Source organism: Staurois parvus, unplaced genomic scaffold (assembly GCF_062004578.1).
Source record: "Staurois parvus isolate SC_StPar_1 unplaced genomic scaffold, SC_StPar_1.0 ptg000562l, whole genome shotgun sequence".
In the NCBI taxonomy this organism is placed as follows: Eukaryota; Metazoa; Chordata; class Amphibia; order Anura; family Ranidae; genus Staurois; species Staurois parvus.
In genome coordinates, this window is record NW_028318358.1 from 2,096,413 (window position 1) to 2,119,355 (window position 22,943).

The window sequence follows — 22,943 nt, forward strand, 5'->3', positions numbered from 1 at the left end:
GTTTAAATGTGGTTGGTTTTAATGAAGAAACTCCAAATTTGCTATGTTCATTGACAACCAACACAGTACTGTATAATACTTTCCTGATACAAATGATGCCATCTAGTGGAAAGGAAAATGTTCACAATTTCACTGTACTGAAAGAATGAGGAATCTCTCCTTAGAAAATGCTATTTGCATGTCTGCTATACTGATCCAATAGGCTGTATTTGCTTCACCTTTCAGAACAAGTATATAGCTCAGAAGTTCTGAATTCCTTATCTGCAGGCTTTGTCAGAAATGATTGAACTGACCAAGAAGAGAAAAGAATCTGCGCACAAACCATAGGGGACGAGGTTTACTAAAACTGGAGCGCACAGGATCTGGAGCAGCTGTGCGCAGTAACCAATCAGCTTCCAACTTCAGCTTGTTCAATTAAGCTTTATAAATAAAACATGTAAGCTGATTGGTTATTATGCACAGCTACACCAGATTCTGTGTGCTCCAGTTTTAGTAAATCTCTCCCACATATCACAAGATATAGGTTGCTCATATAAACAAGACAGCTGGTCAAAAGAGGGCCTTACTTACAGTGGAAAGCAAATATGGTACAGCAAAAAGTGAGCTCTACTACTACTGTTTTTCTTGTATATGGTGTTGCCCCTCTGGATTGGAGTACAGCCCTTAAAGTGATTCTAAAGGCTTATTTAAAAAAAAACTAAACAAAAAAAAAACATGTCTATACTTGCTGTGTGCAATGTTTTTTCACAAAGCAGCCCAATCCTCCTCTTCTCAGGTTCCCTGCTGGTGTTCCTGGCCCCTCCCTCCAGACAGGTACCCCCACAGCAAGCAGTCTGCTATGGGGGCACCTGCTGCTCCTGTATCCATTCCACATGGAGCCGGCCCCGGCCCCTTTCTCTTTTCATTGGCTTACTGGCTGTGATTGACAGCAGTGGGAGCAAATGGCTCCTGCTTCTGTCTCAGCCAATGAGGAGAGGGAGTCTAGGGATAGCTGAGACTCCAGTGCACAGCACTGGATCGAGAGGAGGCTTAGGTGAGTATTAGGGGGGGGGCTAGGGGGGATGCTGCACATAGAAGGTTTTTTACCTTCATACGTAGAATGTATGAAGATAAAAAACCTTCAGTCTTTAGAACCACTTTAAATTTTGCTGTAGCATATTTGCTCAAAATAATTAAAGTGAGAGACAGCCAGGAAGCTAGCATTCAAATGTACAGGTTACAGGTTTTCAGTAGCTTGTTAAAGTGTAACTGAAGGCAAACTTTTTTTTATTTTTTTTAGTTTTGGATAGAGTGGAGAGGGATTAGAACCCCTCTCAGGTTTTTATTGCTGTCTCTGTCCTCCTTAGGGACAATCCCCCTCTATCTATTTGTCATGGTGACTGTTATCACTGAGAGTGAAAGTAAAAGAAAATCACACATTTGAAGTGGTCAGAATAAGAATCAAGGGGAAATCTTCCAATGGGGACATTAGTTCTACCAGCGACTACCAGGGATTTCCCACACTTTTTAGGCTATGGGACAGATAGTGAAGGGAAATCTCCCCAGTTAGACACAGATGGTCAAAAAACTGATAGTTATAACCCTCCCTTATTCTATCCAAACTGAAAAAAAAAGTTTTGCCTTCAGTTCTGTTTAATATTATAACAACTATGTGTCCTGTGAACAATATGTTTTGTTATACAGGTTTATGTTTTGTACTGTTAATGTCTATACATATTTTGAATATGTTTATCCAAATGTATTGTATTACCTTTTTACTTTTTGTTACTATTTATCTCCCAGGCAGTGCTGCTCAGGAAAGGAGCTTGTAGACTGGCTTATTACCATCAGCTCCGGCCTCCAATCACGTTCCCAGGCTGTGGGCATATGGCAGGTGCTTCTGGATGAAGGGGCCCTTGTACATGGTAAGCAGCAAAATGCTAAATACAAATTTAGAGAACATCCATGTTAATCCTAAGTGGTAAGCACTTCTAATATGCAGGACAAAGATCTTGAGTTCAGTTTCCAGAAGAATAAATAAAAATGTAATATTCTTGTTCTATTTGTGCAGGTTTTCTCTGGGTGCTCCAGCTTCCTCCTACAATCCAACAACATACTGGTTAATTATTATTATACAGGATTTATATAGTGACAACAGTTTGTACAGCACCTTACAATATAAAGGGAGACAGTAGAGTTACAATACAGAAGGATTAGGAGTAGGAAATTCCAGTGGATGGGAGAGGTTCTGGAGAAGTCTTGGAAGTGAGCATGGGAGGAGGTAACAAAATAGAGAATAAGAGATCTTGTGGAGTGGACAATTTGGCCGATATGTTGAGATGAGGTTGGTGAGGTAGGTTGGGCAGTGTTGTTGATGGCTTTGTATGTTGTTGTTAGTGTTTTGAATTTTATACATTGGGCTAGTGGAAACCAGCAAAAGGATTGGCTGAGGGGACAGCAGCCACGGGTCAGTTAGTGAGGTGTATGAGTCTAGCAGCAGCATTCATGATGGACTGGGGAGGGGATAGCTTGTGTAGATTTAGGACAGTGAGAAGAGGTGGGACATTAATTAGCTTCTTCAAAAATTGATCCTTGGGTGTGTATCAGCATTGCAGGAACATTAGACATAGCTCCCAACTTTGCCTGACATGGAGGGACTGTCCCACTTTTGGAGTCAGTTCCATCTTTCCCTCTTTACTCCGCATTTGTCTCTCATTTTGGCCTAATGTATATACATGTATAAAAAAATGCACTATTGTTCTAACAAAACTGTTTCCCAGTGCTAAACCTTTTATGAAATATCTCCTAGATTGTAAGCTCCAAGGAGCAGGGCCCTCCTAACCCTCTTGTATTGAACTGTATTGTTGCTGTGTTGTCTCCCGTTATATTGTAAAGTGCTGAGCAAACTGTTGGCGCTATATAAATCCTGTATAATAATAATAATAATTTAAATTGCTGCCTTTGTAAATTTTCAAAAGTCAGTATAAAGGAGTTGTAGCAGTAAAATAAAGCACTTTTGTAGGTTTAACCAATTATTTTTTGTGTGACAAGATCTGTCCTTTTCTAACAAAATATTTGCTAATAGCTGCCCCTCTTTCCCAGCTCAGAAAGTTGGGACCTATGCATTAGATTATGGGTCTTTATTGTACAAAGACTGGTTTAGGTTGGCATAAATACATAAAAAAAAAATAAGTTTAAATAAAATTACAAGAAAAATATGGTTTAATGCAATATGCCAAATGTTATTAGCTAATTATGTCTTGGTAAAAGCTGGGGAAGAGCTGCCTGTATTATCTTTCATTACTGAGAGCATGCTGGCTGCGTGTAGAAAAATATCTTCTGCAGCCATCACAAAGTTATTTCAAAGATCTGCATCTTAAAGCCTTTGCATATCTATTTGCAAATGTTGATAGTATTAAATCTTTTCTATGTACCGATGTGTATTTAGGTTTATTAGTCCTTTAAAATGAATTAGTGGATTTAGCTATCATTACTTGAATCTGTTGATAATATAAAAGATTTGTTTAAAGGATAAGTTCACCTTTTGGACAAAAATAATAAATGCACATTTTATTGCAGGTAACAAAATGTACATTTAATATTTTTGTTCAAAGGAGCCTGGAAAGCATTGCACCAGCGATCAATAGATCACTGATGTCATGCAGGTCTCCTGCAGACCTGTCAGAATATCTACTTGCCATGCGGGATGTACAGCCAAGCAGATATTCTGATAGGAAGCTTCAATGAACTGCCACAGTGCTCCACAGCTCTGTGGTAGTTCATTGAAAACTATAAGCCCACAGCCGCTAAGGCTGTCGGGAGTTGCAATTCATTCATTCTCGGAAGTCCATAAATGAATGATACGGCCATGTGGGCGATGTTTTCTTATTTGACAGATAGTACGGGGAGCCTTCTCCCTGTACTATCTGTCAGAGAGAAGGGGTGGCGGCTGCAGCTATGGGAACATGTTACATACTCCACCCTAAAAACATGTTCCCAAAGGTGAATTTATCCTTTAACTTCTTTACCTGAAGGTGGAAGGAGGTCACAGACTACTTATTAACCTCCGTAGCGGTAATCCCGAGTGTAGCTCAGGGTAAAATTTCTATACCAAGAGCGGTAACCCCGAGCTACACTTGGGCTTACCATGGGACGCTGCTCTGGGGGTCCCTGCAGCACTTACCTTGTCCTTCGCTCCCACGATGTGTCCCCTGCAGCGTCCCCGGCCATCTCCTCCGGCCGATGCCGGCATCCGGCTTCTGTGTTCCGGTCCCTGTGACGTCGGGACGTGCGGGCGCCGGAACCGGCGGGAAATTTGAAATTTTTAAAAAATGGCATTTTTGCTGTCATTGCTGTTTCAATGCATTTCACATATATTTTGTCCCTACTGCTTTGTCCTGTGCCCTGCCTGCATTTTGAATGTTCTTTCTGCCTGGAAACTTAGAAAAGTCCATGGCGTCCAAAAAGCGTCCCTTTACGTCAAAAGCGGTTTTAGAACAGCGATAGTAAATCAGAACCACTTGCAGAATTGAGTGATAATGATTCGTGGGGAAATTCGTCATCAGACACTGAAAACGATTCTGCGACTTTGCTCAGCGATGTGCGAATTTGCCTCTGTATTTCAAATTTCAGTGTTTTTGGTTTGATTATATTATTGAATTAAATCTATTATTATTATATTATTATTTTTTATGATTATTTATTAAATTATAATTTATGATTTCGTGTTTCAAATTTTATCATATCCGGAATGTTTAATAGACTCTTGTTCGTACAGATTTCAGTGAGTTATTCCTAAAAATTACAGCCTACAATAAAAAAACTACATATTTCCATGCAAAAAAATGGTACCGCTTTCAGCACAAAAAATCGGAAAGAATCATAACGCCAAGGAGGTTAAATAAGGTCTGCCTACAAATCTGGTAAATTCGCTTTTTAACATAAAGACTGTACAAACGTCAAGGGACTATCAGCTACATATGTTCAGAATAGGGCTCACTATTACGATTAGTTAAAGTGTATCTAAATGCAAGAACAAAAATCTGATATATTGTAGTTCTTAGATGTGGTGGCTGCATTGGTTTTCTTTTTTTTTTCATGATTTTTCCTTTATTTTCACCTGGTGATCCTGACAGTGCCACTTCCATTCCTTAGGTAGTAAAACTAACTCGCCTTATTGTGTCTATGGAAAAGTAGCATTGTTACCATTGGATATCGCCTGACTTCTACATAAAATAGTGGGCATGGGTTTTGTAGTCCTTAGAATTAGGTAAAAGCATGAAACTGATAAGAGTGCAACACAGGCAGACAGCACACGAAGTTATCAGCTGAAAAGATTTCTGGCAGGATCAGAAGGTATTTTTGCACTTAGATATAACTAAACACATTCAATTATTATTATACAGGATTTATATAGCGCCAATTTATGCAGTGCTTTACAACATAAGGGCAGACAGTACAATTACAATACAAATGAATACAGCAGGGATTAGAGGGCCCTGCTTATTAAAGCTTATAATCTTTCAAGGGTATAACTTTTTCCAGCCAGCAAAAGCCGGACCTTTAAAATCTGGCACTCTGGAAGTGTTACATGGACATGTCACAATAATCACACGATTAGGAGCCTGCCCCATTGTCTCCTGATCAAAAAACAGTTTTTTTGATCCGGAGACAGGAGGGCACGTGGCCTGGTAAGGCTTAGGGAGGGGGGGACACTTGTTTAGCCCCCTCTTTCTTGGCCTGCCTGGCCTGTGCTCAGATCAAGGGTCTGGTAGGAATTTAGGGGGGACCCCATGTTTTCTTCCCCCATTTTTGGGGGGTGGGGTTCCCCTTAAAAGTCCTACCAGGCCTAAAGGGTCTGGTATGGCTTTTAGGGGGAACCCCATGCACTTAAAATAAAAAATGTTTACTGTTGGGTCCCTCCTGACCTTTCTACCAGACCTAAAGGGTCTGGTGTAGATTGGGGGAGGGGAACTCACGCTGAGTTTTTTTAATAAAAATGTCAGTCCTGCTGCAGTAGTTTCTATACATTGTTCAGATGTACAACTTTGCAGGTAGTTTAAGAGGACCCCCAGGCATCATATTTAAAGGATTTTTTCACATTTTTTTTTTCCCTTTAAGCAATGAAAAATGCCTGCCTCTTTAAAAACGGTATTTTTTTTACTGATTCATGTACCTCAGGGCAGTACACGAGTCCCCACACCCCTTTTATGGCCCATAACTTGCATATAAGCCTGCAAAATGGGCACTTTTTAATTTACAAGTTCGAGTCCCATAGGCTTGCATTATGTTCAATGTTCGCGGTAGAAATTTCTTTAGGTTTGAATTTTCTACCGTGAACCAAACAGGGGGGTGTTCAGATCATCACTACCCAACACCACCATCTACTGCCTGGGATTGCGATGGCGGTCCCGAAGGACAGAGGAGAGCTGCTGACCCTTACACTATACACTATAAGCAATACATTACCTTGTGAGTGTTTTTAACCTTTTGACAATAAATTAAAATTTTTTCTGCACTCAGGTGGCGCTTTCCCCTTTTTCTTTCTGTTGGGGAGAATTAAGACTCTTCTATGCTGAGGCTACAGAGCAGATACTGCTCCTAATGAACAATAGGGGCGCAATCGCTAATTGTTTTTTCTGGTGCTTTGCCACAGAAACTGGTGCTTTGCCACAGATAGACCTAAAACAGTCTCTCTGTTAATGTGAAGCACACCTTTAATGGTGCAAGAAACTTAGAGTGAAAATCGAACGGTAGGTGTATTGTAACACTGAGAGACAGAATAGCAACAAAAAATTCAAAAGAAATGCATGTCTAACAAATTATGTACTGATTTGCATGTTCATGAGGGAAATAAGTATTTTATCCCCTATCATTCAGCAGGATTTCTGGCTACCAGGTGTCTTTCATACAGGTAAGCAAGAAGCAATCTCTTAAAGGGAGTGCTGCTGATCTCATTTTATTATGTGTATGAAAGACACCTGTCCACAGGAGCAATCAAACAATTAGATTTCAAACTCTCCATTATGGCAAAGACCAAAGAGCTGTCCAAGGATGTCAGGGACAGGATTGTAGACCTACACAAGGCTGGACTGGGCTACAAAACTATCGCCAAGCAGCTTTGTGAGAAGGTGACTGTAGCAAGCATACACCCAGAGATTGACGCGGTTCAACCATTTTGGCTCCAATCTCCATCTTGGCAAAGGATCCTCCATCTTCTACAAACACATCCCCCTCATCCTCATTCTCCCCCTTCCTCTCTGTTCATACACAGTGACATATGGCCTGTGTGTTAGAAGTGTCACAGGCCGGCCATAAGACCCCCAAGGGAGCTGGGGTCTCTCTGTTCAAAGAAGCTGAGTAATCTAGCACATCATAACAAGATAACCCAAGCCTTCCCCTGAGTTCAAACACATTCCAGAGGAGTCGAGACTAGATAACCTTTTTAAAATCCATTTTTTTCCCTATGTCTCATATCTTGGAATATGAGAGACAACAGCCGTAGAGAATTATTTAAAGCAGAATTCTGGGCAAAAAGTTTTTCGTTCCATGCAGTGGGGTTGTACTCACACTGCATGGACTAACGACTCATTTTTGTCTAGGGGTGATAAGAGTGAAGATATACTTACCGAATCTGCAGATCCTCTGAGCACAAGACTGGTTCCTGCCTCTTCTGCCCCCCCCTGCACGCTAGCAGTCTTGTGAATGAACTGTTCATGACATCATCACACCCATAGACTGGCTCTGGGCATGAGGACGGCAGGAACAATCCACCGCTGGACATGGGGGAGCATGGTTTTCCAGAGAATCAGAGGACAGGATAAGTATAGCTTTTCCCCAAACCCCTGGACAAAATGAGCTGTTAACCCATGCAGTGCAGGCACAGCCCCACTGCATGGGAAAATAAAAATTTTACATGGAGTTCTGCTTTAAGGGAAGTAAAAATAGCCTGTAGTTTAGTAACATCACTTAACTCCCATGCATTCCAAGAACACAAAACAGAACCTTTATATATCACCATCTTAGTATATAGAGTATGAGGGTACAAAGGGCAAAAAGAGCCCATATAACTATTAAAGCATATTCAACTTTCATCAGTGTACCTTGGTTCCAAAATGGTAATGATAATGGACATGCTGATCGGCATATTTTATGTTAATGGACACTCTGATGGTCACATTTATATTAAGGGGCACTCTGATGGATACATTTTATGTTAAGGGGCAGTCTGATGGGCACATTCTATGTTGTGCCCATCAGAGTGCCCCTTAACATAACGTGCCCATCAGAGTGCCCCTTAACATAAAATATGTCCATTAGAGTGCCCATTAACATAAAATAAGGGGCATGCTGATGGGCACATTTTATGTTAAGTGGCACTCTGATGGACATGTTATGCTAAGGGGCACTCTGTTGGGCACATGTTATGTTAAGGGACACTCTGATGGCACGTTATGTTAAGGGTCACTCTGATGGGCACATGTTATATTAAGGGGCACTCTGATGGGCACATGTTATGTTAAGGGGCACTCTGATGGGCACATTCTATGTTGTGACCATCAGAGTGCCCCTGTAAGACTACACCCTACCTTGAGGGCAGACAGGATCTGTGCTGGGATCCTTGCTGGATGCTTGTGTACAGGCAGGGAGAGAGAGCCGGAGAGACAGTTAGCTGAAAGGGCAGGGCACACACATGATGTTATGTTGCCGTGACGACCACCCCGTTCAGTGGCGAATCTGTCATTGCAGGCTGGCGGTCCTGGTGGCAGCGCTGCTGGGGCTGTTCACGGACCACAATCCATCATTTAGTGACAGCTGGTCTAGAGGCTTTAATAAGTTGATCATTATCATCCAACCATTTAGAGGCTGCCATGGGTGTATAGAAAAAAATGTATAGCATCCTGAGCAACAACCTGAAGTTATGCAGAGTATAATGTAGAATATGTTATGTCCAGCTGCCGTAGACGTTTAATAATGCTTAATATCAGCACATGCACAAGGAGGGCATGAAGGAAGAACATAGCCACTCTAGAACAAGAAGTCTGAGAAAAGCTTGTATTTGAAAAAAATTATTTTCTTACCTAACTACAATATGCAAAGGAATGTAAAGAAAATGTTGAAAAGTGCCAGTAAAAGCGATCTTTTGCATTCTCCAAGCCCAGAGCATGTAAATATAGGGGCATCTTGATAATTAAATCCATTAGCTGATTTAAACTTCTTCTTTGCCTGAAACATGAAGGCAAAGCAGGTTTCCAATAGGCAAATTTCAACTTGTGATCCAAAGTCAACATCTTAGGCTTAACCTTCCCTTATAACCACTTTCCAGCCACTAATATATGTGACACAGGAAAGTCACAGGACGGACAGAGATTTCTTTAATGGGTGGACTGTAATTGACAGTGGGCTTCCCTTTCTCTATGTTGAGTTAGATGGCGGTGCCCAATTGGGAAATATTGTAAGTCTCTGGGACAAACCAAAACAGAGTTTTTGTTCACTAAAATGCACCAGTGAGCTGTTTATAGGACATTATATTCAGATTTGGCAGTGTTTTGTATAAACATTGGCAAAGGAAAGGGTCGCCTTAAGTTTAATAAGAATATCTTTCCTGGCAGCAGACATTAGATTTTTCTAATCCTCCGTCTTCTATTTAACCATTTTGTGGCCAAAACGTGACAGATTTTGTGTTGTGAAATGTGTTGTGATGATGGCTGACATTAGATTTTTCTAATCCCCCATCTTCCATTGAACCATTTTGTGGCCAAAACGTTTTCAGTGCTCACAGCCTAGGGAATTCTGTGAGCTGACACTTAAGAGTGTCATAGCAACACCAGTAACAGTTGTTATTATGTACAAATTGGCATTTATCCAGAAAATGTTTATGAAATTAGTAATTGTTTTTATCCATTCCTTATATAAAGTGTTTCTGTGCATCAAAGGTAATTCAACAAACAGCTAAGTACACAGCTGAAATGTGTTGTGATGATGGCTGACATGCTGCCATTGTCGCTTGTACAGGCAAGGAGCATTCATAAACAATAAGCTAAGTCGCTTATTGTTTATGAACGCTCTGTGTGTCTGTGTGTCTGAAACATGTTAAAAGTCTCTGCTTTTTTCCTGTGTAATTTATTTTATTGATCAATAGAAGAAGAAGTAGAAGCTGCTGTGGAATATGGCAGTGTGATCTGCTATCCATTTTTTCTTACACAGTTGGATTCTAGGACACTTTAACAAATATCGAGACAACCCTTGTACAGGCAGTTACCTCCTCTATAAAGTATAACCACAGCACTGGCATAATAAGGCCTGAGTAGATAAGTTTTTCTGGAGCTCACAATACCGATTCATAGCAGAGGAGTACTTCTCTCACAATTAATAAAACAAATTGTTTAAAATAATTGTTTACATTCATGGGTTCCAAAAAGCAAGGGTTCACTTAAAAGGTTACTGGTAGTCTCAAACTTACTGAGACTACCAGATTTTGAAATAATAACACCAACGTACAAAATTAAAAAAAAAAAAAAAGTAAAGGTTCACTTAAAAGGTTACTGGTGGTCTCAAAGTTACTGAGACTACCAGATTTTGAAATAATAACACCAACGTACAAATTGTGCAATACTGGAATGCTGTTGTTGCCTCATCAAATGCGATTATGCAGTCAGACTACGAACTTTGAATGACTAGGATGCATTGTGGTAGATAGTGTTTTGAGGTTATAACTATGGCCATAACTAACTATAGTCAGCCTTCTTGGGTAGGGGACAATTACTTTGTATTTGGTTATATAGAGCAACCCTAGATTTATTAGACTGTCATAAACATTAAAGTGGCCAATATAATTTCTGCTGCTTTTTGATCTTAGTGCTAACCCCCTCTTCTCTCATATCAAAGCTCTATAGCAATACATAGACAGAAGCTGTGAAAACGTAGACTATAAATCAGATTTTGAAGGTAGTGTCTGTCTGGATACAATTACATCATCCAGCCTTCCCTCATTTAGGAAATATTTTTTTCTCTTTTGGTTGAGGTTAGCCAAAAGATAAGAAAAAAGAGTTCCAGTCAATAGGGAAAGGAGGAATGAAAAAAAGGGAAAGTGAGAGTAGATAAAGTCCATTTTTACTGGGTTTCACAGCTGATAGCTAGGTTTTGCTCCTCCCCCCTCCTCTTCTACTTTTGACACATTATATTTTTGGGAGGAGTGGGTACCTGGTGTTGATGTTCACCCCCCCTTCCCTGCTCACAGCTTTCTGGGACAGGTCACAGGTTCCAGAAGACTGCGGGACCATTTACAGGGTGCAGCACGACTCACGCTTTTGCAGTAGGAAATCAGCTGTAAAGTTGCAAGAAGTCACAACCAGCTTTCCACACTAAAGATGCTGTTAGTGATAATCTAGGTTTCTTAGTTCAAGCTTTTAAAGAACAACAAAAGTTTTAATCCAAGAATCTTGGCATAGGTGGGAAAATACATGGAATTCTAATGTCTGAAATTGTATTGATTTTTTTTATCCTGTAAAAATAATTGAGATGTCGCTAGCAGGACAGATGGTTTTGAGAATGTACACTGTCATCATGACTGGTGTAGGGGGGGGTATACATTTTTATCAGCTATTGCAACTCCTACATATAACATACTCTAATTAACAGATTAATTAATATTGTTGTTGTTGCAGTGAGACAAGAACAGAACTTCCAAGACAAAGATTCCCAGTTTTACAGATTCTTTAAAGTGGATCAGTTTCTAGAGCCAGCACTAGGTGACCGAGATACAGATGATGAACTTCAGGAGTCTCTGGTGTTCCTTGCACAACTAGGACCAGCAGCATTGCTCACCATGATTCTTCGAAAACCGTGAGTTTCCTAGTGTTTTACTTCTGTAACTACCTTAAGAATATACTGTATATATAAAAAGGGGTTCATTTAGGAATGGACATGAACTGCTCATGGTGGAAGGAAAGAAAATCAAATCACCTATGGGCTGCTTTAGTATTTGAGCAGAGGTATTTATGAGGGAGGATTGTATACTTTTACGTAAAATAAAGGTCTACAGCAGTCTGCATTGCATAAACAGCTTGGCAGTAAGAAGTTTCTTTTTTGAAGAGAAATACATTTTCACTAAAAATGATCTGCTCACTGATGGACATTTTTTATGGTTTCCAGCCCATGTCAGCGTACAGAAGAAGAGTTGGAGGTCATCTTCGAAGAGCTATTACATATTAAAGCAGTCTCCCACTTTTCCAGTTCGGTCAGTAACTTTGTAGATTTTTCATTTAAATGTGTGATTACCTACCACTGAATTTGATTTTCATACATTGTTGCTTTTCCTTAGGAAATGGGTAAACACTGTTTTTATTTTATTTTTAACCAGTTGAGGATATTGGGCTTGCTATACATGCCCAAAAAACGTAATCAAAGTAGACAAACCTGAGTAGTATACCCACTGCCTTCCAAACCCCACTTTCTCTGTACTTGCAGGCAATTCCAATAGTAAAGCCTGGAGTTATTTAAATGCAGCATCTGTAGAATTTTTTGCTGTCAAAAATGACCATCTGACACAATGTTTATCAAGACATGGAACAGATACATACAAAGTAACAATGTTACTTTGTATTTTCTTTGTATAATTCATCTGGAGATCAGGAATGAGCTACAATATGCATATGTTGTCAGTTAAAGCTACCTGAGAAGTTTTTTTTTAAAAAAAGAAAAGTTTTCTTTTTCTTCTTTTTAAAATGTTTCTCTGTTTAACCCCTTGTTAATCCCTCATCTATCTTCTGTTCCCTGAAACTATTATTATTTTGTGTTTTTGTTTTGCTCACTTCTATTTTATTAACCATTAGGCCCTGATCACATCTGCCATCTTGGGATCTCGGGCAGAATCATTGTAATTCTGCCTGTGATCTCAAAACACACTACAGTAGTGGCAAAACGCACCACGTGTGTTAAGGTGCCATTTATTTTCAATGGTATCTAAACGAGGTGCATTGCTGCAGTGACTGTCATGTGATAAGTCGTGCTGCAATAATGGCAAACTGCATTGCATGAAGCTTCTTGCTCAAAAAAAGCTCCTGTTCCTTTTTGGATGACAAGATTCTTGCTATGGGGTTTGTCATGATTGCAGAATGATTTATTGTGCTATCATCAACATGGCAGAACTGTTTAGGTGCCATTGAAAATGAATGGCACCTGAGCACACATGCATTTTGCCACTAGTGCAGTGTATTTTGAGATCGCAGGAAGAATCACAGAGATTCTGCCTGAGATCCCAAAACACCAGGGCCTTAATATTTCAACTATTTTTCAATTCTGGTAATTTTGTTTGTTTATGTTATAGTCAAAATAACATTTTAAAAAGTCTTTAGTTCATTCATAAATAAATCTGTAAAGCTTTGCATCAGAATCATAATGTTTATGTTATTTTAACTACTTCCCGTCCGCCCTATAGCTTAAGTACTGCTACAGGGTGGCACAGGTGTAAAAATCACATATATACGTGACTTTGCAGTTCCGGGTAGGGGTGTGTGCGAGGCACGCGCACGCCCTACCTGCGTCGCCATTTGCAACCTCGGCTGTCAATCACCGGGTCTTGGCTGATGATTACTCACCGGTGCCCAGTGATTGCCGAACATCTCCGACGAGGGGGAGAACTGTTTGTAAACAATACAGTTCTCTCCCCTGTCAGCTGCTGCACACTGATTTGCTTGGCCGTAGCGCAAACAAATGGCCTGGTCAAGAAGGGGGGTAAATCCTCTGGAGGGCAAGTGGTTAAACAAGACAAATTATAGAATAAAATTTATAATTTTTATCTACAGTAACACTATTTTGTTTTTGTAACTAACAATGTCCAACATAGAAAAAAGTGAGTAATTTTTTTTGTAATGTTTTTGTCTATGGATTCCATAAAAAATTAAATAATTTTTTCAAGGCAATGTTACAAAAAGATAGCCATGTTGATCTTTGCAGAAAATAATATAAGTATTACTTTGTTATTTCAAAGTGGTTGTAAAGGTTGATTTTTTAAAATTAAAATAACAGGCATGTTATACTTGTGCAAGGGTAATGCACAGAACAACCGTGAACTTTCTCTTCTGGTGTCCACACCAGCACTGGCCGCTCTTTCTCTTCTCTGAGTGTGCTCGTGTGGGTGCGCTTCTGAGCCAGGCTGTGTGCATCCACAGACACACACAGCACAGCTTGGCCCCAGCCCCTGCTCCCTCCTCACAGGATTTGATTAACAGCAGCAAGATGGCTCCCACTGCTGCCTCTTTGTCCTGAGAGAGAGCCGTGATGCTGCAGACGGGCACAGTGCTGGATCGAAAGAGGAGCCAGGTAATTATTTAAAGTGGTTGTAAACCCTTACATATACCCAGTGAAGTGACTAGCCTCAGGTGATACACAGAGATGAAACAAAGGAAAGAAAGGAGAGGGGTGCAGGACTAAGTTCAGCATTAGGTGTACAGTTTATTAGCACAATGACAATTGGCAACTTACAAGAATTAAAAAAGAGATAGGCATGTCACCAATGACGTGGTCCAGACTACCGGGAACCGAAGGAGGACAAGAGGTGTGCAAGCGTCAGGGTTGTAGCTGGAGAGAGGATCTTGGAGCGGCCGGCTGCCGCAGGGAACCAGCGTGGAACGCAAATGGCGCAGGGGCGGACGTGACGTCAGCATTGGAAAGTGATGACGTGGATCCATGCTTGGACACCTCTTGTCCTCCTTCGGTTCCTGGGAGTCTGGACCACGTCATTGGTGACATGCCTATCTCTTTTTTAATTATTGCAATTTGCCAATTGTCATTGTGCTAACAAACTGTACACCTAATGCTGCACTTAGTCCGGCGCCCCTTTCCTTTCTTTCCTTTGCTTTGCTCCGAGGGTGCTGCCACTGATGCTGCCATTTGTCAGTTTGCCATTGTGAACACTCATAGTCCCCCCCCCCCTTAATATGGACTTTGTTGATGGACATTTTGGACTTCCTTGTAGCTCTATCATCCCCTCCCGTGTCAAATCTGTATATAGAGATGAAACAAATCATCCTGCATAAGTTGTACCTTTTTATATGTAGCCATCTGTCTTGTACATCCATTCAAAGTGCAGAATTTGCACAGAATCTCTCAGCTCTTGAAAGCAGGATGCAGGGAGCTGAAGTTACACTATGCAGAGCTCAGTGAGAGCTGATTGGATGGAAGGGACACACCCCCTTCAGACAGCACACAGGAGCAGAGCTGATGCTGTCAGCCATAAGCTGTGTGCTGGAGCTCCCTCCCCTGGTACCATTTTTCTCCTGGTGTCAGGAAAACTTGGTAGAAATGATTCATGGTGATAACAGAGGAACAAGACAGCAGAGAGAAATGACACATAGTGCCCTGGATTGAGGCAAGTACACACTAGAGGGATATGCTTTGTTTATATTTCATGTCTGAGGTTCACAGCCACTTTAAGGGGGAGCTGGGGGGAGGTAATCATGGAAGACTTTATACCTTAATGCAGAGAATAAATTAGGCAAAAAATCTTATGCTTTTAGAACCACTTTGAGTAATTGCAAAGTTAGCGTGAGAGCTAAAGTTGTTAAAGTACAGGTCTACTTTCTACAACAAATTGTATTTTCTCCCCTATTGTATATCAAAAATTAGTCCTCAGATGCAGCATGGTTCTGTTGTAGACTGCCTGGCTTTTCACTGCCCCAGGTAGTGTTTACGTACAATTTTCATCCTGGCACCTGTCCTTCAATCTATTATAAGCTCTGTAGAGATAAATGGTAGAGCTGAGATAGGTAATGATGACATGACATGCCTTATGCAGGCCATAGACGGGTTGTTTATCGGCCCAATTTTCATCCGCATGAAAAATCGCATGAAAATAATCACGCCGTTAATGGGGTCAGCCCGTCAGCCGTTTTTCGCATATCTTCTCATTTATTTTTATCGGTCATGTTGGAAAATCCACAAAAAACGTCCGATTTTTCATTTATCGGAGAAAATTCGGCCAATAAACGACCCGTCTATGGCCTGCCTTACTTGTATATTATCTTCATGCCTTACTTGTATATTATCTTCACAAATGTGGTTGAGATTAGGTTTAGGCCTATTGTGCATTCAAATACTATCTGAAATGAATGTGCAAGATAAAAGATCATGGCTATTTTTTTTTCTTTAAGTGAAATTCAAAGTGAAAGCTTAATTGAAACCTCCTTCAGTTTTATAGTCTTACCTCCCATTTCTTGTTATGGTACACGTGCTGGGTGTCCAAATAACAATACAGTTCACAAGTTGCTGGATTTTGACCACGCTGCCCACGGTCTGTACTACTCATGTATGAGATCGCTGGAGTAATTGGCAAATAAGTGCCTTTCCACTAAAAAAATATATATTTAAAGGCATTTTCAAGTGAAAGACAGTTAAAAGCAAATCATAACATAAAGCTCTACAGGACCATATAGAGAAATAAAGGGCTGCCACAAAATACAAACGTAGAGCTGCATATTGTTGGTGTGCTAAACTTTTAACTACTACATGTTTGCCTTTTCTAAATTATACTAAACAATTAATTTTCTTTTGCAGGTAAAAAAAGAAATAGCATCTGTGTTAGTTTTTGAATCTCATGCTAAAGCAGGAACAGTGTGTAAGTATTAAATCAAATGAAACATACACACATATATCTGTAAGTAGAGAACTTTCATTTAGGTTGTTTTCATTTTTATTCTGAATGAGTTAAGAGATATCACAAACATACAATATCACAAATGCATTATTGTCATAGACACAACAGCAATACAACAATAATAAAGGGTAATAAATAAATTATTACTATATCTAAATATCCTTTTCTTCTGTAAGGTAAATATGAAATATTGCATATGGTTTTTGGTATTTTCAGTTCAAGCCACCAGTGAAGCTATGAACATATTTTCACATGTTTTTCCAGATAGTCTTGATAGTTTAGTTCAAAAATGTCTGTTGTTTATGTCGTACACCCCAGAAAGGGGCCACTGGTGAAAGTAATGCTCTTCTGCAGGTTTAATGCAGTCACAGTCAGGCACACAGCATTTCCTCCATTCTGCAGGCTTGAATACAACAGTCTAGGGATGTCTTTTTAATGTTATTGCAAGTTGAACTTGGGTGGGGTGGAGGGAACATGGAATACCCCAAAAGTTTCTGAACTAACTGTTTTGAAGACTCTTCTCTTCACACTGAGCTGTAAAAAAAAGTCGCATTCAACTCTCTAGTGACTGAATGGTGGTTTTGACTTTCTTTAGAGAACTGAAAACTGCAAGAATAACCCCCAATTTTATACATTGTAAAATAATTAAAGTTACATCCAAGCACATAAAATCCCCTCAAATTTTTTTGAGGCCCCCCGCCCCCACATATATGCATGTACAAATGTAAACACGTGTGTCACAGGTGCCTACGCAGAAAAACTTTGATTGCAATACACATGTTACATATCGCTGCACACACTGGAGTGAAAGAACTATTTCTAGCACCAGACCTCCTTCGTAAAGCTAAACTGATAACATATAGGGAGCAGGGGCGGACTGACCATTTGGAAACTCGGGCACTCGGGCCCAGGGTCAGTAGGGGGCCCCATGAGATGCCCCTGGTACCTTTTTCATAGCCTTTTTTTGAGTCTCGGCAAGGACATAGGGGCCCCATGATCCCCTATTGCCCGGGGGCCCCATGAGTTGTCAGTCCGCCCCTGATAGGGAGCTTTTAAAGAGTTACCAATGTAAAATATAGGGTACTAAAGTTTGTTGTCATTTCACGGGCGCACCCAAATTTAAGGTTTGACATGTTGGGTATCTCTTTATTCGGTACAACCTCATCTTTCATATTTTACCTAAAAAGTGGGTAATTGTATTCGTATGCCTTAAAATTAACTTTAGTGTATTTTTTACTGAAATTTTGTATTTCCTAGACCTTTGCAGTAATATTGTGTGACATAAAAAATTGCAACTACCACTATTTATAGGGTGTCTGCTTTCAGAAAATGTATCATGTTTTTGGGTTTATGCAATCTTCAGTCCTAAAATGATTTTTTAAAAGTATGCAAAAAATGCAAAAAATGCAAAAAGAGCTCTGGCAGCAAAAAGGTTAATGAATGTTTATTTATAAAATAAAACAAACAAATATAGAAAAACATCAGCTTAAAAATGTATAAACTTAAAAAATAAAATACTATTGACCAAAAACTATTATTGTTGCCCCTTGAATAGGGGTATTAGTGTCAAGTATAGAATTTTGTAACAATCTCTATTTTTCCCATTCAATTTTCTTTTTTTGCAGTATTTCACCAAGGTGATATAGGTACTTCATGGTACGTAATCTGGAAGGGATCAGTGAATGTCGTTACCCATGTCAGGGTGAGTTCAGCTTATTTTATATGCATTAAATTTTACCTATTTAAGAGACTAAAGCAGAATTTTATGTTAAACAGGAAGTTCCGCTTTTAAGAAGTCTCCCCTTCCTCTAACATTATTAGAGGTTTATGTTTTGGGGGGGGGAGCGGGTATCTAGTTTTGCCAGTTCCATTGGAATCGCCTAGAATATTCCACCGGATGATTCCCTCACCCTGCCTGCAACCTCTTCGGACACGTCACAAGTCCCAAAAGGCTGTAGGACCATTAACACAGCACAGTGCACCTTGTGCATGCATCGCGAGAAGCTGGCTGTGAAGCTGCAAAGAGTCGCAGCCGAATTCCCACAGTAAACATGCCAGCACCGGGGACCCAAACACCAGCAAAGAACTGGCCCAGGTGAGGACGTCGCTGGATCCCTGGATAGGTAAATGTCCTTTTATTAAAAGTCAGCAGCTACAGTATTTGTAGTTGCTAACTTTTAATTTTTTCTCTAGCAAATGAAGATCCTCTTTAAGGCTGATTTATGATTGCTTGTTGTGAGTTACAGCAGACCATTCCCTTATATTATATGTTCTTATTCACCAGACTGTTGCGATTTAAAATCATGTGATTTGTGTGCAATTTCAGTGCGATTTCTGAAGACTTTCTTGCTAGTTCCTGTGTCACCTCCTCCCATGCTCGTCTCCAGGACTTCTTCTGAGCTTCTCCCATCCTATGGAACTCCCTACCCCAATCTGTCCGGCTGTCTCCTAATCTATCCACCTTTAGACAATCCCTGAAAACCTTTCTCTTTAAAGAAGTCTATCCTGCTTCTACCAAGTAAACCACCATTTATTTCCTCCACCAGCTCATCCCCCACAGCTATTACCTTTTGTTTCACTAAACCCTTCCTCCTAGATTGTAAGCTGTAATGAGCAGGGCCCTCTGTTTCCTCTTGTACCAAACTGTATTGTAACTGTAATGTCTACCTTCATTTTGTAAAGTGCTGCGCAATCTGTTGGCGCAATATGAATCCTGTATAATATAATAATAATATTTGTGTAGATCTTCAATGATTTCTTGCAATTTGCAATGGGATTTTGATTATATTCTATGTATGTGAAATCGTGACAAAACTGCAGAAAAAGTAATGCAAAAACTACTTTAGAAATTGCGCTCCAGCAAATCACACATGTTAAGACATTGACATTGACATTCATTGGATGCGATTTCAGGTGCAATTTCAATTCTCAAAGCGCACCTGAAATTGCACCAGTGTGACAGGGCACTTACTCAATTAACTAGCACCAAGAACAGTAAGGATTTAGTGCAGTTGATTTACTAAAAGAGTAGAGGCTGGTTACTTAGCAAGGTAAATGTTAGTTACATAGTTTATTAGGAAAGTGAAGCTGTGTTCACTTTGATTGCCCAATCATGTGACATTAAATAAAAAAAACCACGTTGCTTCACTTTAGTGACAAAGATAAGTGAACTTTCACTTTGCGTTGTAAAAATAAATTTTTCAATGTGAAGTCTTCATTCCCCATATACAAATACACAGTAACCATCAGGAAGATGTTAATATTAAATGACTGCTATTCCATTTTTTGTTCTCTTTTACTTATCAAATGAGCCCATAAGTGATTATAAATCTGTGTAAATTAAACAGAAGTATTGCATTTTATACTTGTTTGGCAGTCGGAGGGCAAAACTGGTATTAAATCCAAAACCAAAAATGTAATACATTACAGCTTATTAATCATTAGATGTGGTGGCTGCAATAGTTTTGTTTTATGCTTTTTCCCCTCTGTTTTCACCTGGTCATCTGGCCAGTAACACACCTCCTGTATTAGTGTGCCCCTCACACTGGATGAAGGAGCATGGGGGGCACCTTTGGACAGCAGCATTGTCAAGTCATGCCCCCTGTGTACCACAGTGTGTCTGTGCATGTGAAAAATGGTTAGCTAGGGTGAAGTTCCTCTTTTGGTTAAATGACCACTCACAATCTGAATATAAGCAGACATACATAAGTGTCCATGTCATTAAAAGTTACACTTCATACCATATGATAAGTTTGGTGAAAAAAAAAATTATTGAATAAAAAATTATTCCTACTGATGCCTCCTAAGTGACCTAAATCCTAGGCAAAGGTCACATTGTTTCTGGCTACCAGAAATATTGTAGATGCTTCAAGTCCCTACAGATTGCAGCTGTCTTTTGATTTCAATCAGACAAGCTATGTTTGTAACATGCAGGGAGATAAGAGGATTAGCAGGGCACAGCCATGGTACGGTACTAGGCAGTAAGCACAGCCTGCAATAAGTAAATATCTAAAATACATAAAAAAGACTATGATTCATTTTTAAAGTGACAGTAAACCCAAAACAAAAAAAAAATATTGCAGCTTACCAATCATTAGACGTGCTAGATGCATTAGTTTTCTTTGTTTAGGCTTTTTCCCTGTTTTCACCTGGTAATCCAACAAAGAACACACTTCCTGTTTTAGAGTGCCCCCACTCTGGATGAAGGAGCACAGGGGGCACCTTTGGGCAGCAGCATTGCCAGTCTAGGGTGGGATAGTGTTTGATGTACTAGCAGATTTAAATATACCATAAAAATTGAAGCCAAACTCTGACAATACTTTATAAGCAGTTATATCAACAGTGTTTTTTTCCTTTTGGGATAAAGGTTTTACTTAAATATTTAAAAGCCGATCATTACAAGCACCCTTGTCAGTGTTAAATGGTTTGTCTCACTCCTGTATCTGTTTGATTTTGGGTGCTTCAAACAACAACACTGCTTAGGGAACATGAGAGTTGTTGACTGAAGTACTATGCAAAGGATATGTAAAGCTGCTGGGGATCCAGACTACTGCATTCTATGAAAGCAGTGGTTCGGCTCTCCATTGTACTGCAGGCACAGGGCCGAGTCCTACAGTCAAATCAAGAAGACATGCATAATAAGTATAAAAAAGTACAACTTCATCTAGTATGTGTTCTGCTTAGTCTCACATTTCTGGTTCTTGCTTAGGGTGTGGTCTCTACACTTCATGAAGGAGATGACTTTGGGGATCTAGCTCTAATGAATGATACTCGAAGAAGTGCTGCCATTGTTTCTCGAGAAGATAACTGTCACTTTCTGAGAGTGGACAAGCATGACTTCATTCGCATACTTCGGGTCAGTAAATATACTCTGTATGAAATGCATTTTATAGTACTATCAATCTATCTATCTATCTATCTATCTCAGTGTTTGTGCACTATGGGCCAGGTCCCAAATTGGGTCATGGACATGTTTAGGGTGGGTCACTATTTGATTGTATGGGCAAGCAGATATACTGACAGGAAGATTCAATGAACTACCACAGCTCTCCACTTTGAGAACTACAAGCCGACAGCCACTAAGGCTGTCAGGACTTGTAGCTAATTTATTCACAGAACACTGTGAATGAATGATGCGACCATGTGGGCAGAGCCCCGCACGGCCACGCTGTTTTTAAAAAGTGACAGCTAGTATGTGGAACTTCTCCCCATACTTCTGTCACGGGGAGGGGATCGGACATCGGCTGCAGCATTGGGAACATGTTACATGTTGCACCCTAGAAACAGGTGGAACATGCAACATGTTCCCAAAGGTGAACTTATCCTTTAAAAAGTTTAAGAGCCCCTGATTTAAATCTTCCTAATATATATATACCTACAACCTATCTTTTAGGACGTTGAAGCTAACACCGTCCGTCTAAAGGAACATGGCAAGGTGGTATTGGTGCTGGAAAAAAATCCACAGTCAACTGGGAACAACTTACAAACGGCAGTACCCTGCAATCACAAGTGAGTACACCAGATGGCAATAGATTGGCTGAGACCATGCATGTAAAGCTATAGTTCATTTAACTTGCAAAGCAAAGTTCTCGCTAATTGGGAAGTTCCAATATTGAAGGGTTATGTTTTGGGGGGGGGGTTGGCGGGTACCTAGTTTTGTTAATTACTTGCTCCCACTTCTGCTGGAATCGCTTAGGCAATTCCACCTAAAGTTTACTTCCCACCATGTCTGCAACCTTGGGGTGGCTGAGGGACCATTCAGACAGCACAGTGCGCCTTGTACGCTTGCAGTGGGAGGCTGGCTGTGAAGCTACAAGGAGTCACAGCCGTGGTCCCATACTAGACATCCCAGCACCGGAGACCCAAAGACTAGTGAAGAACCGGCTCAGGTGACAACACCACTGGATCCTTGGGCAGGTAAGTATCCTTTTATTAAAAGTCAGCAGCTACCGTATTTGTAGCTGATGAAATTTATTTTTTTCCCTAGAGATTGAAATAAATGCTTTAAAACAATAGTTATGGTTATTTTCAGGATATAGTTAGAAGAGTTAAAAAATATTCATAGGAGAATCATATATCTCATTATCCACCAGTTTTGTGCTAATGAATGTAAACACCCCAACATAAAGAAGTAATCAGCTTATTCCAGGGCCCGTGTTGATTTTAGTACAAATGATAAGAAGATCAAATGTAATATGAGAGAAAGTTAATGTTGTAAAATCTACTTATAATTGAATGGATAAGAGATGGATTAAGATTGTTTTATATCTGGAATAATAATCTGAGAATGTTGAGCAGTAAAATGTGATGA

The 22,943-nt window shown here is 40.0% G+C and overlaps 1 protein-coding gene across 1 annotated transcript in view; it reads left to right on the plus strand.

Annotated features, from left to right (window-relative positions):
- The window catches only part of RAPGEF3 (Rap guanine nucleotide exchange factor 3), a 125,190-nt gene that overhangs the window by 66,883 nt on the left and 35,364 nt on the right, over nucleotides 1-22,943 (plus strand). The window contains exons 4-10 of the mRNA XM_089691388.1: nucleotides 1,783-1,904; nucleotides 11,646-11,823; nucleotides 12,133-12,217; nucleotides 16,534-16,594; nucleotides 18,259-18,335; nucleotides 21,342-21,488; nucleotides 22,026-22,141. Coding sequence (XP_089547514.1) covers nucleotides 1,783-1,904; nucleotides 11,646-11,823; nucleotides 12,133-12,217; nucleotides 16,534-16,594; nucleotides 18,259-18,335; nucleotides 21,342-21,488; nucleotides 22,026-22,141 — 786 coding nt within the window. The remainder of the gene's footprint in view (nucleotides 1-1,782; nucleotides 1,905-11,645; nucleotides 11,824-12,132; nucleotides 12,218-16,533; nucleotides 16,595-18,258; nucleotides 18,336-21,341; nucleotides 21,489-22,025; nucleotides 22,142-22,943) is intronic.